Source organism: Dioscorea cayenensis, chromosome 4 (assembly GCF_009730915.1).
Source record: "Dioscorea cayenensis subsp. rotundata cultivar TDr96_F1 chromosome 4, TDr96_F1_v2_PseudoChromosome.rev07_lg8_w22 25.fasta, whole genome shotgun sequence".
Taxonomy (NCBI): Eukaryota; Viridiplantae; Streptophyta; class Magnoliopsida; order Dioscoreales; family Dioscoreaceae; genus Dioscorea; species Dioscorea cayenensis.
In genome coordinates this window covers 4196353-4214765 of record NC_052474.1, presented here as the reverse complement: position 1 = coordinate 4214765, position 18413 = coordinate 4196353, and the positions used below count along the sequence as shown (strand labels likewise).

Sequence of the window (18413 nt, the reverse complement as noted above, 5' to 3'; positions counted from 1 at the left end):
AGGTACAAAGATGAATTAGCAATGCCAAGATCATTGATATTTTCAGAAATAATCTGATAAGAAAATATGAAAAACTGATAGAAGGGTCAATCAATTGGTTGGGAAATTAATTAATTTCTCTTTAATAAACATTTAACAAGGTATGACATGAACCAAAGACCAACAAGAATTAAGTTTTGTTGGATTTATTGAGATCTATATCCCACAAAATGCTCATCTTGTAAGCCGAATTAGATTTGATAATAATGGTAGCATAATTGAGATGCTAATTAAGTAGTTATGGTTTGGTTATGGCCGATGTTTATCAATCTAATAACATCTTTGTGACCTTCTAACAAACAGCTATTGATAAAAATGCAGTTATTTATGAACAAACTGCAGAACTGCAGACAAGTATTTAAGATAGCAAAGCCACCATGCATAATATCAAGAGTTCACGTACTTACCGAAGTTTGTATTCAATCAAATTCTTCCCACATAAAAAAAAAATAAAATAAAATAAAAAAATAAAAAAATAAAAAAATAAAATCACGGCAATGTGGAAAAAGAAGATATGCTTATAGTGTGTACACCTCACATTGAGAAAGAGACTTTAGAATGGAAGATAGCCATAATAATTGGAAAGGTATTTAAATCTAGATTTTGAATGGCCATATTTTCCATATTTTTCTAATGTTAAATTAAGCAAAGCTTGATTCAAACCAACGGAATTATCATAAAACACAACGTTCTATGCCGACATAACTGCGTGTCTGTTGCAGCATGCCTTTGAAGGACCAGAAAGCAGCACCATAATTGCAAGATCAACTTGTTCGAATGCTGTCTTTTCTTTTTTTCATTCTTCCTTCTTACTCCAACAGTAAGTAGAATCAAGCAATTGCATTGGACTGATCAGCATAAAAACAATGAAGGAATTTATTTAACTGGAAACATTTGTGCTTAGTTTGTCTTAAGATATTTTTAATCAACTTGTTTTTTATCCCTATCTTATGATAGTCCATTATGTATGGAAATGAAGTGGCAGATGGTGAGTGAGAGGCAGCTCTCAGTCCATGAGGCAAGTTGGCATAATGGATCAGGCCATTTGAAACATTTAAACAGACACTGTGATCATGCAGTGAACATGGTTCAGAATAATCCAATTTTAGTCACAATCCATTACAACTTGCAAGGATATTCAGCACACGCAATTCAGATTAAATTAATTCAAAGAGCATCATGAAGCAGAGATTAGCATGCCTAAGTTGACCACACTTCCAATAATTATTTAGAACAGTGCATTTCCAGCACATTTATTTGTGACTACAAGTTCTCACTTAATTCATATTGATGCTTATGTATGATGCATCAATGTAAATAGAGTCTCAGTTAATCCCTATAAGTTCTCCCCTAATAACTAAGTAGATTCTCGGGAAAGAGTCTATAAATAGGAGTCTCTCTTCTTCCATATGGCGCATCGCAAACAAGAGTTCTTGAAGAAACTGGCAAGCAAGATGATCAGCAGTGGAATGTTCACTTGCAATGTTCTTGCAGTTCTTCTCATCTTTGTTCTTAATTCTAACACTTGCAATGCAGCAAGAATCCCAAAAAGTGGGATGCCTACAAGTACCAGCGTGGAGTTTATCCGCAATTCATGCATAAAAACAGAGTACCCAACACTCTGTTTCAGCTCACTCTCCACATATGCACCCACAATCCAAACGAGCCCCAAACAACTGGCCGAAGCCGCACTCTCTGTTAGCCTAGATAACAGCAGAATCACATCAACAATGATTAGATCAATGTCGAAAGGCCAAGGAATGAGTTTTAGAGAGAAAGAAGCCATGAGTGACTGCATGGAGACCTTGCAAGACTCTGTGGAAGAGCTCAAACAGTCTCTGCAAGCCATGGGAGAGCTGACAGGTAAGAATGTGAAGCTTCACATGAATGACATACAAACATGGGTGAGTGCTGCATTGACAGATGAGAACACCTGCATGAATGGATTCACAAACAATGAAATCAAGGATGAAGGTACTGAGAATAAGGTGAGAAGCCAGGTTGTGAAGGTGGCTCAGCTTACAAGCAATGCCTTGGCACTCATCAATGGCATGGCTGGTGCTCAATCCTCTGCTCCTTGATCCTCTGTTACTATCTATCTCTCTGGTTTCAAACTGTTGTATGAGTGAAGAAATTTGTGACTTAAATGTTTGGTTCAGTGAGGAGATAAGTTTGTGTTATTACTGTTTGTTTTATTTGTCTGTGTAAAAGAATCAATATATGCATAATTTTAACTGAATTTTGGTGTTGAATGCTTGTTTTTGGATCCACACTGCTTTGAGATGTATGCATGTAAAACTGAATGGCTTTTTAATCAATGCATCTAAAAAAAGTAAGACATTTTCCTCATGTTCGATAACATAATCTTATGCAATTACTTCTTTCAAAGCCTCTTATTTTGGGATGCTTAACCAATTTGAAAAGTTAAGAAATTCGGCTTGCTCTTCACAAAATCATTCTTTCTTAGTACAGGAGAACAAGCACTTCAATGTTTATAATAATATAATATTTGGTTTCAACTTAAGCGAAGATATTATGAGCACAAGGAAAGCTACCATTATAAACTCTTCATGAATATTGACTATCTTTATTGTGATATCCGGCTCCTATTTCACTGTTTTATACATCATTTAGACTCTAATATGAACCATGGTGTAAAGAACTGTTTAGGCATATAGTAGACTGGAATTGGTGGCGTTTGTAATATTCAGCAACCATGGGGGCCTTTCTGTAAAACAACCATTATAAACCTCCCCATAGTCGTTGGCTAAATCTCTCCTTTTGTAATCTTGGTATCACCCATTGATTTAGTATTTCTCTTCCTATACTTCCTATTGAATCATCAACTAGGTTGTTATTGCTTCATCTTTGGTCATGAGAATGGTGTTTGGTTGATATCACATATGGCATACATAGTGCTCTTTGATATGTTGGATGTTGTCTTAGGATATTGATTTGTGGCGAGCTAATTTCTGGCAAGTATATTATTGCTTTGTAAGCTTATGCACTTCATGTGTGTGTAGGTAAAGAACAAGATTGCTCCTTGGTAGACTAGTACATGCACACAAGATGTTCGATGAAATGCATTTGAGAATCCATTATTTTTTTTTTATTTTTTTATTTTTTTTTGAGTAAAGTGGATAAATCACATATTTATTAAAAATAAAAAAAAAATTACAGAGAAAACTCAAAGAAGGAGAAGCAGCATACAAGATAATATAAAAAGTAGACTGAAATTCTCACCAAGGGTAAGGTAAACAGCGAGCAAAACAAAATAAAAGACTGAAGCGACTGAACAAAAAGAAAAGAGAGTAAGTTGGACCGGTGAAGGCTACCGTATGGAGACACAGACCTGTCCGAGCTACAGAAAAAGGAGAACTACTCCCGATCAGTGGTGTGCGCTGGATCGCCGATAAGATTTGTAGGTCTTGTGCTTAAGAAGCTGAGAAAACGCTTGATTCTCTGGGAGGCTTCCAGGGTTTCCTGCTAATGAGACTCTGAAGCAACGAAAGCAAGAGAGAAGCATATTAGCAGTCTTATAAAATATTGAAAGTATAGGTAAACAGTTTAAATTAAAGATGCGATTGTTCGTTCCAGCCAAATATTCCAGATAATTGCTCTAGAGCAGAGATCTTACATGTTTCTATGAGAAGAATTTAGTGAGGGAATCCATGTGGTCCAGATATTTGAGACTAAGGATGGAAGATAATCTAGATCAAAGGATTGTCTAAAGAAGAACCAGATTCGCTACGAGAATACACAATCGAAGAAAAAATGTTCCACCGAACTATTATGACAAAGAATGCATGTGTCGGTGGCATTTAGATTGCAACCTTTTTTGAATATTTTTGAGTGTAAGAATTTTGCTTTTTCTAACAAGCCAACAAAATAAAGTGATTTTGCATGAAGATCGAGTTTTCTAGAACTGAGAGTAAAGCTGGCTGCGAAGCCCTCCATCTATTAAGAACTTGTAGAAAGATTTAACATAGAAGGTTCCATTTTTTCCTAGTGGCCAAGTATAAGAATCTTCATGATCATTAATTGAAGCTGTTTGGAACAAATTTCCTTGAAAGTTGAGTAATGAGTAATTGCAGTGAGAACCCAACTTGTGGTGAGAACCCAACTTGCTCATTAAAGTGTTTCCGTTGTTCCAAGGTTCTACATTTATTTATTTATTTCTTTTTTAACCGGGTATCTTTATTGTTTTTTCTATTTTTCCGATCTACTTGTGTTTTTTCATGTTTAATATTTCATTGTGCCCGTGACCTTGTTGCTGTGTTTTTTATTTCAATAAAATTGTGGTTTCTTTATATTTAAAAAAAATGAAAGAAAAAAAACCATGTGAAACTTAATCTAAATCTACTTCTTAGTAGGTTTAGAATTATGTTAGTAGAGTTTTTGTATATCACATAAAGAAGAGAAAGATCGTATGCTTATACTTATGACTTGAACTTGAATATTAGAGACATTTTATTGAACAAAACGGTGAGACCGTTATGAGATGGGTGAAAATGGACAATTTCTTACATACATTGTCATAAACAATGTTATACAGATTTTTTTTTTTAATTCTTGTACTATTTTTTAATAGAATGTGGCTTTTCCCCTTTTTCTAAGAAAGAGTATGTAATTTTTTTCCTTTGTAAATGTTCTATTGGTAATTAAGAGTATGTAATGAACCCCTTTAGTCCCACATCGGCTATGAGATGGAGTCCTTGTGTGCATATAAGTGGTGGGCATCCTTCATCACTAGGCCGGTTTTTTGGTGACACGCTCTCCTCACCACTTGTGTGCATAACAGAGTATGCAGTTAACAATGAAAAACAATAAGCAGTCATTCAACGTTTTTACATCTTGGATAGATTATAAATTAGTACAAATATTAAACATTCAGATGTAATGAGCCTTTGCATGTGACAGCAGAGTAAGAATAGAAGAGAGTTCATAACTAGCGCATATGCCAAGGTTCAAAGGCACAAAGATGAATTAGTAATGCCAAGATCATTGATATTTTCAGAAATCATTTGATAAGAAAATATGAAAAACTGGTAGAAGGGTCAATCAATTGGTTGGGAAATTAATTAATTTCTCTATAATAAACATTTAACAAGGTATGGCATGAACCAAACACCAACTAGAATTAAATTTTGTTGGATTTATTGAGATCTATATATCCCACAAATTGCTCATCTTGTAAGTTGAATTAGTTTTGATGGTAATGGTGGCATAATTTAGATGCTAATATCTATCTCAGCAGATTAATTAAGTAGTTATGGTTTGGTTATGGCCGATGTTTATTAATCTTATAATGTCTTTGTGACCTTTTAACAAACAGCTATTGATAAAAATGCGGTTATTTATGAACAAACTACAGAACTGCAAACAAGTATTTAAGATAGAAAAGCCACCATGCATGATATCAAGAGTTCACATATTTATGGTAGTTCATATCCACAACAATGTGGAAAAAGATTATATACTTATTGTTAGATTTTATATTTTTGGTACTAGTGGGCCCTATATTGGCTCTATATGGGCTTAGGGGTCTTACACCAAAAAGTCTCAAGACTTTAGTGACTCAACCTCTATACCTATATATAAACCTATTACACTTCTATTACACAACCGATGTGATACTATATTTCCAACACCCTCCCTCAAGTTCAACTAGGTCGAACTTGCACAAACTTGTACACCAGAGGTCTGTTTACATGGACTTATACACTACTTGTGTCTCAGAGGTCCTACACACATGGAGGTCATACACACATGGACTTGTACCACATCAGTGAGCCCTATATGGGCTCTATATGGGCTTAAGGGTCTTACACCAAAAAGTCTCAAGATTTAGTGGCTCAACACCTATACCTATATATAAACCCATTACACTTCTATTACACAACTGATGTGGTACACTTATAGTGTGTACACCTGACACCTGACATTGAGATAGAGACTTTAGAATGGAAGCTAGCCATAAGAAATAAAAAGGTATTTAAACTCTAGATTTTGTATGGCTATATTTTGCATATTTGTCTAATGTTAAATTAAGGAAAGCTTGATTCAGACCAACGGAATTATCATAAAATGCCACGTTTTATGCCGACATAATTGCGTGTCTGTTGCAACATGCCTTTGAAGACCAGAAAGCAGCACCACAACCGCAAGATCAACTTGTTCTAATGCTGTCTTTTCTTTTTTCATTTTTCATTCTTACTCTGTCAGTATTTAGTTATAATTTGAATCAAGCAATAGCATTGGAGTTATCAGCATTAAAAAAAAATTGAAGGAATTCTGTTTAACTGGGAACATCTGTACTTAGTTTGGCTTAAGATATTTTTAATCAACTTGTTTTTGATCCCTCCCTATCTTATGATAGTCCTTTATGTATTGCAATGAAGTAGCAAATGCAATGATATCTCTTTGGCATATCGATAACTGGTGATTGAGAGGCATCTCTCAGTTCATGAGGCAAGTTGGCTTAATGGATCAAGCCACTTGAAACATTTAAACATACATTGTGATCATGCAGTGAACATGGTCAGAGTAATCCAATTTTAGTCACAATCCATGATAACTTGCAAGGATATTCAGCGCAAGTAATTCAGATAAAATTAATTCAAGACCATCATGAAGTAGAGATTAGCATGCCTAAGTTGACCACACTTCCAATAATTAGTTAGAGCCATGTGTTTCCAGCACATTTGTTTGCAACTTGTTTAAACAGCAAAGAAACATATTGATGCATTTGTATCAATGTAGAGAGGAGTCTCTGTTAATTCCTACAAGTTCTCCCTTAATTCCTCAGTAGATTCTTGGAAAAGAGTCTATAAATGGGAGCCTCTCTTCTTCCATATGGTGCATCACAAACAAGTGTTCTTGAAGAAAATGGTAAGCAAGATGATCAGCAGTGGAATGTTCACTTGCAATGTTCTTGATGTTCTTCTCGTCTTTGTTTTTAATTCTAACACTTGCAATGCAGCAAGACTCCCAAAAAGTGGGATGTCTACAAGTACCAGCGTGGAGTTTATCCGCAATTCATGCACAAAAACAGAGTACCCAACACTCTATTTCAGCTCACTCTCTACTTATGTACCCACAATCCAAACGAGTCCCAAACAACTGGCCGAAGCCGCACTCTCTGTCAACCTAGACAACACCAGAAGCACATCAACAATGATTAGATCAATGTCGAAAAGCCAATGAATGAGTTTTAGATAGAAAGAAGCCATGAGTGATGTTGGGGTTTATCCGGTTTTTGGAACAGTGAAAATCTGCGGAAATTACTGTAGTAATGCTACTGTAGCCCTGTTACTGTTTACATGCGGCCGGTATGCGGGCGCACACTTGCCCGTGAACCTCACTGGCGAACCTATGCGGGTGCAAGCTTGCCCGTGAGCCTTGCTGTCTACCACGGTTACTGTAGCAAAGTTACTGTTCACAGATACAATGCTTCAAAACAAGCATAAAACACTACCAAACCCCTCAATTCTTGTTAGAATGGGATGAATAAACATACAACAATGCAAAACACAATTTTAGCGTGGAAAGCTCTACGAATCGAGGGAAAAACCACGGGACTCCTTAGAGCCTCTTAAACATGCATCCACTATGTCAACAATGGGTTACTATGGTTCCTCTCTAGCTAACTAGAGGTTTACATGCATTATGGCAACAACATTCATAAGAAAGGATTTGCATGACATTACCGCCATCATCATCAACAAGGATGGATAACAAACAACAAGTAGAGGTGAAGGAAGAATCAAACCTAATCAATAGGTTGAGCTTCTTGCAAGGAATCTCCTCCCGGAGTTTGAGTGAGATCCGGCGATGTTTGGCCGTCTGATCTCCTTGCCCTAGCTCCCTCTCTTCCCTTTCACCTCTCTTGGTTTCTTGGTGGTAGCTTCCTCTCTCTCTCTCTCACATGTTGCACATATCCCCTTAACTTTTTTCACCAAGAATAACTCATTCTCATTCACAATAAATGAGAGACATTTAGACTGCGGAATTACCTTGTTGCCCTCCACTTCTTCGTTATTGACATAACTTCATTTTTTTTTCTTTTTCATTTTTATCTTGGGCCAAGCCCAAGCTTTATTTCTTCTTTGTTGGTAGCCCACCAAATGGGCTGAAACCCAACAAGTGATTGCATGGAGACCTTGCAAGACTCTGTGGAAGAGCTCAAACAGTCTCTGCAAGCCATGGGTGAGCTGAGAGGTAAGGATGTGAAGTTTCACATGAGTGATATACAAACATGGGTGAGTGCTGCATTGACAGATGAGAACACCTGCATGAATGGATTCACAAACAATGAAATCAAGGATGAAGGTACTGAGAATAAGGTGAGAAGCCAGGTTGTGAAGGTGGCTCAGCTTACAAGCAATGCCTTGGCACTCATCAATGGCATGGCTGGTGCCCAATCCTCTGCTCCTTGATGCTCTATTTCTCTCTATCTCTCTGGTTTCAAGCTGTTGTATGATTGAAGAAATTTGTGACTTAAATGTTTGGTTCAGTGAGGAGATAAGTTTGTGTTATTACTGTTTGTTTTATTTGTCTGTGTAGAAGAATCAATATATGCATAATTTTAACTGAATTTCTCTGTTGAATAATCTGTGTGACCCCCCACTCTCCCAGCGGTTGAGTCATTTCTTTATTACCTCTCTGTGGACATCCTAACTCATTGCGTCCTTTTTTTTGTTTGCTCTTTTTTTTTTATTTTGTTTTGTCTTTTTGTGTTTGTTCTTCACGTCCGGTGATTTTTATTTTCTTTTATTGTTATTTGTTTTTGTTGTTTTATTTTTTATTTTTTACTTTTGTTTGTTTTTATAAATTTAATGATTTATTTTTTAAAATAAAAATAAAAATATTTGTTTTGACATCCCCACTGATTTGAGTTGTATGATTTTGTGAAATTTTATCAATGCAATTAGTGTATCTTTAAGTGATTCTGCATGATCTAAGATTATCTGTATTCGGTTTTTTTTTAATAATAAGCAACAAACACTCCATTTAAGATTAATAATTAGGAACATACACCAATGTGGAGCTCATCTGTAAGTTCAGCAACATCGCACCTTCATCTTACGTAGGTTTTTCGCTCTCGGGTATCTTTGAATCGAAAACTCTACAAAAAAAAAACCCGAAACCAATGGGCTAAGAGGCCGTTAGTACTACCTGTTTTCTTTATAACATAGCCAATCAATCTATGTTTCCTATGTTTTCTTTATAACCTTCAAACTAAAGGCCCAGCTGAAATGGTTTATAAAAGCCTATCATAGTTTTGGCTTTTGGTTTTAAGACCTTTCCGTAATTGTTTCAATGTCGTTGCCCTTTTGGCCTTGCTTGGATGAAGTGTAGCAAGGGTTCATAAAGTAAAGTAAGGGGAGGGAAGGGAAAGGAAGGGAAGGGATCAACCCATACTTGATTGGGGCAAAGGTAAAGTAAAGGAAGGTTTTGAAGGTAAAAGGCGTTTTATTTCAGGGAAAGTGGGGTGAAGTGGTCTGACTTCCCCTACTTCTGGTATTCATTTGTGCTGAAGTGGGGGAAGTGCCATTTCCCCACTTCCAACTGAAGTGGATTTTGAACTAAGCCCACTTCAGTATTTTTTTTACTGAAGTGGGGGGAAGTGAGTTAATCTATAAAAACCAACTTTCTTTCACTTCTAAAGTCTTTTTTGAACTCATAAAACTTCATCCAACACTTAAATCCTTTTGTTCAATTCTCACTTTCTGACAAATGAACATCAGAATTCCTGGAAGTGATATCACTTCCCCCACTTCCTGACTTCCCCTCACTTACAGTGAAATGAACGCAGAAAAAGTAATGTTACACACTGTTAATACCAAAATACCCTTTGAGTTTCAAATGTTCTTGGATGGATAAATAAATTTTATTCATCAATCTCAATTAAATATGGCTAGAAAATGATTAATTAACATAAAAAAAAGTCTAAATATTTTCAAATCTTTTATACAATCCCATACATATTAGTAAATATAAATAAAAGGATATTTTCGTCCAATAAAATTATAATTAAAGATTCCGGTGAATCTCCGCCGATGAGAGGAGTAGAAATGGGATGTTTTTAACCCCCCCTCCCAATTTACCTCCAAAATCCTTACCCCCTCCTCCAAGCTTCTCCTCAAGCAAGGGTTAAAAAAACCCTTACTTCTAAACCCTCCAAAACCTCTCTCAATCCTTCTTCTTAAGTAAAGCCTTAGGTGCCCCCACAGCTCTTTTAAAACACAAACATACACACACAAAATAAAACAAAAAAAAAACCGCTATAGGCCCAGAAATCTGTTTATTGGGCTGGAATTTTTTATTTAGTTATTTATTGTTTGTTATTATCTACAGTAAGATTGAGTGGAACAAATAAAAAATGTTTCAATAATAATAAAGTATGTGTTTTATTTTGTTGTAAACTCGTTTTGAATATTGATTGTCTTGTTTTTGTTTGGTTTGGCATACTGAATTATTTCCAAATAAAAAATTATCATCCATTGAGACATTGATTGGAAAGTGGATGGAGTACAACCAATGATTTAAAAACCGGACCGGACCGGCCGGTTGAACCGGTTGAACCGGGAACCGGCCGATAAACCGGTCCGATTACTCACATAAAATAGTAAAGAATCGGGCCGGCCGGTTCAACCGGTTCAACCGGTGAACCGGTGAACCGGTTGAACCGGACCGACCAATTTATTAATTTAAATTATTTAATTAGTTTATTTATTTTTATAATTAAAAAACTTAAATAAAGTTAATAAACTCATTAACTCGGTCCAAATTTCAAAAAGGCAAAAAAAGTCAAAAACAAAAATACTTGAAGATATTAATATATTATGATTTATTATCATTAATTTATTATAATTAACTTATAATTTTACGCTAATCAACAATTAAATCATTAAAATTAAAGTATTAAAGTATTAAACCAAACATTTCAATGGTTTGGTTTTTATTTTTTAATCATTATTGTTGTATACTTGTATACTTATATTTTATTTAATTCTTTATTTTTAATATTTGTTGTATAGTTGTATCCTTGTATATTTGTATTTTAAAAATTTTAATTTTATATAAAGTTAAGACTTTGTGACCTTATAAAGGTAATTTAAATTTGCAATATGTAATTTTGTATCTTTATTATTATTTTTTCTTTATTTTTGAAGTTATTTTTACTTATTTATTATTATTATTTTAATTTTTAAATATTTATTTATTTGAAAAAATTAAATCCGGTTGAACAATTTTAATAACGTCAAGAGTTATTAATCAAGAGTTATTCACTAATATGAATGGGCATTTTTGTTGATTTTTTTGAATTTTTTTTTTTAATTTTATGATTTTTTGACATTTCTTATTTTAACAAAAATTTAAAAAAATAAAAAATGTTGGACCGGCCGGTCGAACCGGTTGAACCGGTTGAACCGCGAACCGGTTGGCCAACCGGTTCACCAACCGGTCCGGTTTTTAAATCCTTGAGTACAACTCTCAGAAGGCAGAGGACGTCTTGCAGCAGCCATCTCTTCATAGGGTGGTTGGCTACTCTTGATTTTTGGGTACTTTTGAGAGGCCATGTGGTTATTAAATTCTTTTCTTATCTAATGGAATATAGGTTTTTTTAAGAACTAATGGAATATAGTTTATTCACTTATCTATACATTATCTTAATTATAAAAATTTTAGATTTTTGGCATGCATTTTTATCAATTATTTCTTAAACTTTTTTTTAAAAAATTGATGAACCATGAGGAATTAATATAACAACGGTCAAGTGCAGAAACTACTCTTTCAGTTTTTTTTTATCTATCATAGTTAACTAAATCTCACATACCCAAAAATTTAGTTATTTCATTAAATTTTAAAAAAATAGTTTTTTTTTCTAAAATTACCCATAATTTATATCTTTACATTTCTCTCTCATATTTAATTTTAAGAAGAAAATTAAATAGAGTGTTAAAAGTAATTTTAGAAAAAAATAATAATAAATATTTGTTAATGTTAGGAAATGACAGATAAAAAGAAATATAGATTTGTGACAAATAAAAAGAAACGAGATGAGTAAAATAGGGAAACAAGAGTTTACTGAGAGCAGAAACAATTGGTTAAACTTAAAACTAATTCTAAAAAGTTGAATTTATACATAACAAAAAATTTAATTATTTATATAATGTATTCCATTGTGTTTTTTAAAAATGAAACTTAAATAATAGGAGTGATCTATGTTTGTTTAAAGCTCTTAGTTTTTCAATGCTTTCTTTTCGTAATGACTCTTTCATCATTTTAAAGAAAGATTAAAAAACATACAAGTTATATAATTGAATTATTTACCACACAAAGTGAGGGCACAACAACACAGGTGTATTAAAATATTAGCCCATACTTATATATGTCCATGATTTATCTTAAATGAGGTGCTTGTCGTTTATTTGTCAATATATATATATATATATATATACCAACTTTCTTCCAATAACACCAATTTCCAAAATGCTCTCTAATGGCTCTTCCAAAAAAAAAAAAATTAGTATTTTACAATGAAAACATTAATGAAGAAGAATTATATGTTACCAAAATATTTCCACCATATGATAAGATTAAGTTGTGTTAAGATTTTGCATGCAACAACAGAGAACAGTAGAGAGAAATTATACAGTGGCAATTCCAATGTTCAAAGGCACAAAGGTAAATCAATCAACAATGCTAAGATCATGAATGTTTTCAGAAATCATCAGTGGAAAAATCAAGAAAGAACCAGTAGAATAATCAAACATTTAGTTGGAAAAAATCAATCATTTAGTTGGGAAATTAATTAATTTCTCTTTCACTAACATTTAATAACAAGTTTTCTAAGTACTAACGTGGCATGAACAAAACATCAACTAGAATTAGATTTGTTGGATCTATTACCATTCATTTTCTAATCTGAATGAAATTTGATAGTAATAGCTATGCTAAAATAAACATATTAGCAGATTAATTAAGTGGTGGTTATTGTTTGGTTTTGTTTGATATTTATTCATCTAATGATGCATATGTGACCTTTAAAAAACAACCACATAATATATACGTATATATATATATATATGAAACAAACATTGGCACAAAATGCAGTTATTTATGAAAGGGCGCAGAATTGCTGACAAATATTTAAACTTGAAAAGCCACCATGCATGTTATCAAGAAGAGCTCACAGTATATTTCATATTCATTGCATTTCTTTGGTGAGAAAATAACTTATGAATGATGAACTTATGGTGTTCATATCACCAACCTAAAGATAGGGACTTCAGCATGCAAGCTTGCTAGAAAAAAAATTACAAAATTATTTGAAAGCTAGTTTTTGAATGGCTATCCCTTGCATATACCTCCTAAATTTAAATTTAGGAAAATTTGATTAAGACAAATGATGTTATCAATGAAAACCAGTGTTCTCTGCCAAAATAATTGCATGTCTTTTGTTGTATATGACTTTGTAGGACCAGAAAGCAACATTATAACCACAAGCTTAACTTTTTCTACTACTTTGAATCTTTTCTTTTCTTTTCTTTTCTTTTCTGTCAAGCTCAACATTTATAGTTTTAAGTAGAATCATGCAGTAAGATTGAAGCATCATCAGAAAAACAATAAAGGATTTATGTTTAACTGAGAAAATTTGAGTTTGATTTTTGATAAAAATATTTCTATTCTTCAACTTGTTCTTGAACCTTCATTTTGAATGTCCTTTCTCTATGTATAATGATGAATTAGTTCATGCAGTAATATCTAAAGCTTCATCTAAATCATTAATATCTAGTAGGCGAGACGCAGCTCTCATTTCCATAAGACACATTGTCTTTTATGGAGTATTTAGATATGATGTGATTATGCAGTAAGCTTGATTAAAATAATCCAATCTCCATCACATTCAGCTACATCTTGCAACAGCATTCAACACAAGCAATGCAAGTAAAATTTACAACTAAAAACATCATACAAGGTAAGTAATATATTTGAATTTCAATAAGAATTTTAAAAAATGGCATACTTGGGAAATTTTAATTGAACGTTCTTTTCCTGAACAGAGGCATTTCTATTCTTTTGTGAGTTTCAAATTATTAGTTTAAACCCCTTCAATAATTTTTCAGTAGACTCTTAAGAAAAGAGTCTATAAATAATCGTCTCTTTTTCTTCCATATGGTTTCACAGCAAACAAAGGGATTGAAGAGGATTTCAAGCAAGATGATCAATTCAGGTAAAATTAATACCAAGAGCATGATGAAGTTAGAAATTAAGCCACAATCAACTGTAAGACTGGATTAATTGTTTGGTTACATTGTCATTTCTTATATGACTAATTCATAGGTCCATCTTGACAGTAATAGAGAGATAAGCATACCCAAGTTGACCAAACTCCCAAATAATTAATTAGAACAGTGCATTTTCAGCACATCTCTATGCAACTTGAGCAGACAGTAAGTTAAGAAATAGATTGATGTGTATGTATCACTGTGAGAAGTTAAACTAACATTGACCATCCTTCCAATGAGTGCCCAGCTAATTCCTCAGTAGATTCTTGAAAAAGAGTCTATAAATAGGTGTCATTCTTCTTCCATATGGTTCATCACAAACAAGAGACCTTGAAGAGAATGGCAAGTAAGATGATCAACAGTATATTGTTCACTTGCTCTGCTCTTGCAGCTCTTCTGCTCTTTGTTCTTAATTCTCAAACTTGCATTGCAGCAAGGCTCACACAAAGTGAGATGTCTACAAGTACAAGTGCGGAGTTTATTCGTAAATCATGCACAAAAACAGATTACCCAACGCTCTGTTTCAGTTCACTCTCTTCTTATGCACCCATAATCCAAACAAGCACTGAGCAACTAGCTAAAGCTGCACTCTCTGTCAGCCTAGATAGCACCAGAAGCACATCAACAATGATTAGATCGACGTCAAAAAGCAGGGGAATGAGTTCTAGAGAGGAAGAAGCCATGAGTGACTGCATGGAGACCTTGCAAGACTCTGTGGAAGAGCTTAAACAGTCCCTGCATGAAATGGCAAAGCTTAGAGGTAAGGATGTGAAGCTTCACATGAATGATATACAAACATGGGTGAGTGCTGCACTGACAGATGAGAACACCTGCATAAATGAATTCACAAGCGATGGAAACAAGAATGGAGGTGCTGAGAATAAGGTGAGAAGCCAAGTTGTGAAGGTGGCTCAGCTTACAAGCAATGCCTTGGCACTTATCAATGGCATGGCTGGTGTTCAATCCTCTTATCCTTAATCCTCTATTTCCCTCTATTAAAGCTAGTTTCAAGTTATATATTCATCGTTGTATTAACTGATGTTGGAGTGCTTCTCTTGTATGGCATCTGTTGGTTTGTGTGTTTGAATGAAGAAGGTTGTGATGTTTGAAGTTTAGGTTCCTGATTAGATGATGAGAATTATTATTATTATTATTATTATTATTATTATTATTATTATTATTATTGAGAAAAGTGTATCAACCGCGAATTTATTAAAATAACAAATAAGTAAAAAAATTAAAAAAACAATATTCTATTGAGAGTGGAGATAAATATCGAAAAAAAGAAAACATTAGACAACAAAAATGAAGAAATAAGGGACTCATGAAACAGAGCAGATCTCTTTCTCGGGTGCAGATGGTAAAGTGCATGCTCATATCTGCTCCATGGCTACTGCATTTGAAACTTGCTCATTTGGGTCAACCTCATCTATAGTAGAAGGCTTTGAGAACTAAATGCTTCTCTTTACAATATCAAAAATATCCAACTTTTGCTTTTTAACTACAGGAAATGCAAACATCTAAAAAAACATATGAATGATTTTTAAATAACTGATATAAGGGATATTGATTTAAAATTATTTATTTCTTACAAGTCAAATATGCCAAGTAATCACTCTAGCTAAAGATCTCAAGAGACATTGTTCAATGACCCCAAATATACTCAAGGGATTTTTTTGGAGTTTTGGGACTGCTTGAGGGTCAGGGCAAAATAATTCTGATTAGATGATGTTTTCCATTTCAAGGATTGGATTTTTTTTTTTTTCCTTTTTTTAATAGCAAGGATGATTGCAAATCTTGTGAGTATTAGACTGGATGGTATATTAGTGTGTCTCTTGTGTTTGGTCTTTCCATAGCCATAGTTATTCCTTAATGATTGTATTAGATGGCCTTGATAATAGTTAATGACAGAGTTACAATATATATAAGTAGACTATAGTAAACACTTTATTAATTGAAACATTGAATCCAAGTTGGAAAATGTAATTCTGGGATTAGGTGCATGTATAGTGGAAAACATGGCCCAATAAAGGCCCAAGAGCTAATTGAAGGGGCAAAAGGGAAACCAAATAAAACTAGTTAACTTCTTTCTCAATTTCGGATTAGACTATTCTCAAAGAAAAGAAGAAACCAACTTCAAGTTTGGTTGAGGAACTGGTCCGGCCCATCTACAATATTGGACCTGGGCTGGCCAAGTCCAACTAGCGTAGTTGATATTGATGTCATTTTTAAAATTTCTGCAAAATTGAAAGAAAATTACTATTATTCTAATTATATTTGTTGACACCTCAACAAGCCAAGTATCTTAAGTGTAGTAACTGCCCAACCAACCGAATGAAAGCCATGATTGTTGCCAGTTCTACCCCCAAGAAAATTCCTAGCAAGTTTGGATATACTGTCCAGAATGGAATTGGGGAGGTTTATAACCGAAAGGATGTAATTAGGAATCGCAAAAAATAAATCTGAGGGGGGCTTGGGAATTTGGAATCTTAGATATGTAAAGCACTCTCTTATGGCCAAAAATGTTTTCTCCATTCTTAACTCCGATAACAAAATTGGGTCAATATTTTCAAATTTAAATACCATGGTTGGCATCTTTGGAACCCGAATCGTATTTTTAATTCCTATTGGTTTTACAAATCCATTTGTAACATAGCTAACTTTCTTAGGCCAAACATCAAGCTTCTTTTCTGCAACCCTGCGACCATTGATCTCTGGCATGACTCCTGTATTTTCGATCTTCCTATTGCTAAAAAACCTACTTTTTTAAATATGTCAATTGATAATCCTGAGGATTTACTGTTCTCTAATCTCTTAGAGACTAATGGTTTTTTCTCTGCCTCCCTCATAAGCTTGTTTGGTAACAATTTTAATTGGAACTGTTTCGAGAATTTAAATATTGAGGGTGGTTCCAATCTTTGGGTCTGGAGATTCCTTTCTTACAAAGTTTCTATAGCTTCTTCAGTCTATGAGCATGCTTCTAGTTCAAATATTACTGAAACCCCTTGGCTGAGCTGGTTGATAATTTGGAAACTCCCTACTCTTCCGCGAGTTAAAATTTTTCTCTTGAAGCTTGCACACAGGAGACTCTCCACGGGGGAATACTTATATCAGCTCAATATTGGCCCTAAGATAACTTGCCCTTTGTATGGACTTGCTGATGAATCTGCTGAGCACTTGATTTGGAATTGTTGCAAAATTAGACACTACTGGCAAGATGTGTTTGCTAGGATTAGCTGGAATCAAAATGATATACATGCTCTTAATTCAACAGCTGGCTTTTAAAGAATATTTATGGTAGAGATGTTGACCTGCGTGCTAAGGCATTTATTGCTTTTGTGGCCTGGATCATCTGGAAATCTAGATGCAACTTAATCTTCAATAATAGACCGATCAACTTCAGTTCAATTGTTCCTAACACGTGGATTGTGTGCTACAACCGCTCCACATACACCTTCAGGGAGTTCCCCAAAACTTCTCATTTAAACAAATCCATAACTATCTTCACTGATGCTTCGTGGTGTGAGGAATCTAGGTCTTCGAGCCTGGGTTTCATCATCTTATCTAATATGAACCACATTTTGATTGCAGGTGCCAAAGATGCAGTGACCTCTTCTCCCATCATGGCTAAGTTCGCAACCATCAACCTCGCTTTGCAATTTTGTATTTCGAATGGATGGCTTCTTTCTTGCCTTTTCTGTGACTGTGCTGGTGTTGCTCAGCTCCTAAAGAATTTCAACGTGTGTACTCCGTGGCATATCAAAGATGAATATCAGATACTTAAAAGGAACCTGGTTTTCTTCCCTCACCTATATATTGAATCTATACCTAAGGAGGAAAATGAAATTGCGGATGCTTTGGCAACCTTCGACAGAAATAGCATTCAACTATTTTTATTTTTTCAAGGGCTAGACCGGCCCCAATGGCTTGACGACATGTGCTCCTTACGACATTTTACCTTTTAGCCTTTGTTTGAGCTTTTGCTCTTTCTTCCAAAAAAAAAAAAAGCCAAGTATCTTTCCAGGTTGATGTTGATTAAAACAGCATGAGCATATGCTCTCTATTACATTTTTTATG

The 18413-nt window shown here is 34.2% G+C and overlaps 3 protein-coding genes across 3 annotated transcripts; all 3 read left to right on the top strand.

Moving 5' to 3' along the window:
- Positions 1 to 1330: 1330 nt before the first annotated feature.
- LOC120259191 (21 kDa protein-like) lies at positions 1331 to 2288 on the top strand. Its single transcript, XM_039266749.1, has one exon. It carries the CDS (start codon positions 1449 to 1451, stop codon positions 2118 to 2120), a length of 672 nt encoding a protein of 223 aa, XP_039122683.1. The 5' UTR covers positions 1331 to 1448; the 3' UTR covers positions 2121 to 2288.
- A 12387-nt stretch (positions 2289 to 14675) lies between these two features.
- LOC120258570 (21 kDa protein-like) lies at positions 14676 to 15314 on the top strand. Its single transcript, XM_039266031.1, has one exon. It carries the CDS (start codon positions 14676 to 14678, stop codon positions 15312 to 15314), a length of 639 nt encoding a protein of 212 aa, XP_039121965.1.
- Positions 15315 to 17108: 1794 nt separating this feature from the next.
- LOC120258569 lies at positions 17109 to 18301 on the top strand. The gene is made up of 2 exons (XM_039266030.1): positions 17109 to 17557; positions 17611 to 18301. Exons 1-2 carry the CDS (start codon positions 17109 to 17111, stop codon positions 18299 to 18301), a joined length of 1140 nt encoding a protein of 379 aa, XP_039121964.1.
- The last annotated feature ends 112 nt before the right edge of the window (positions 18302 to 18413 follow it).

Excerpts from the sequence above, each read along its gene's own strand:
- LOC120259191 (XM_039266749.1), top strand. The coding sequence starts at position 1,449 with ATGGCGCATCGCAAACAAGAGTTCTTGAAGAAACTGGCAAGCAAGATG.
- LOC120258570 (XM_039266031.1), top strand. The coding sequence starts at position 14,676 with ATGGCAAGTAAGATGATCAACAGTATATTGTTCACTTGCTCTGCTCTT.
- LOC120258569 (XM_039266030.1), top strand. The coding sequence starts at position 17,109 with ATGTCAATTGATAATCCTGAGGATTTACTGTTCTCTAATCTCTTAGAG. Across the intron at positions 17,558-17,610 it reads AGACACTACTGGCAAGATGT|CTGGCTTTTAAAGAATATTT; the intron begins GTTTGCTAGGAT and ends TTAATTCAACAG.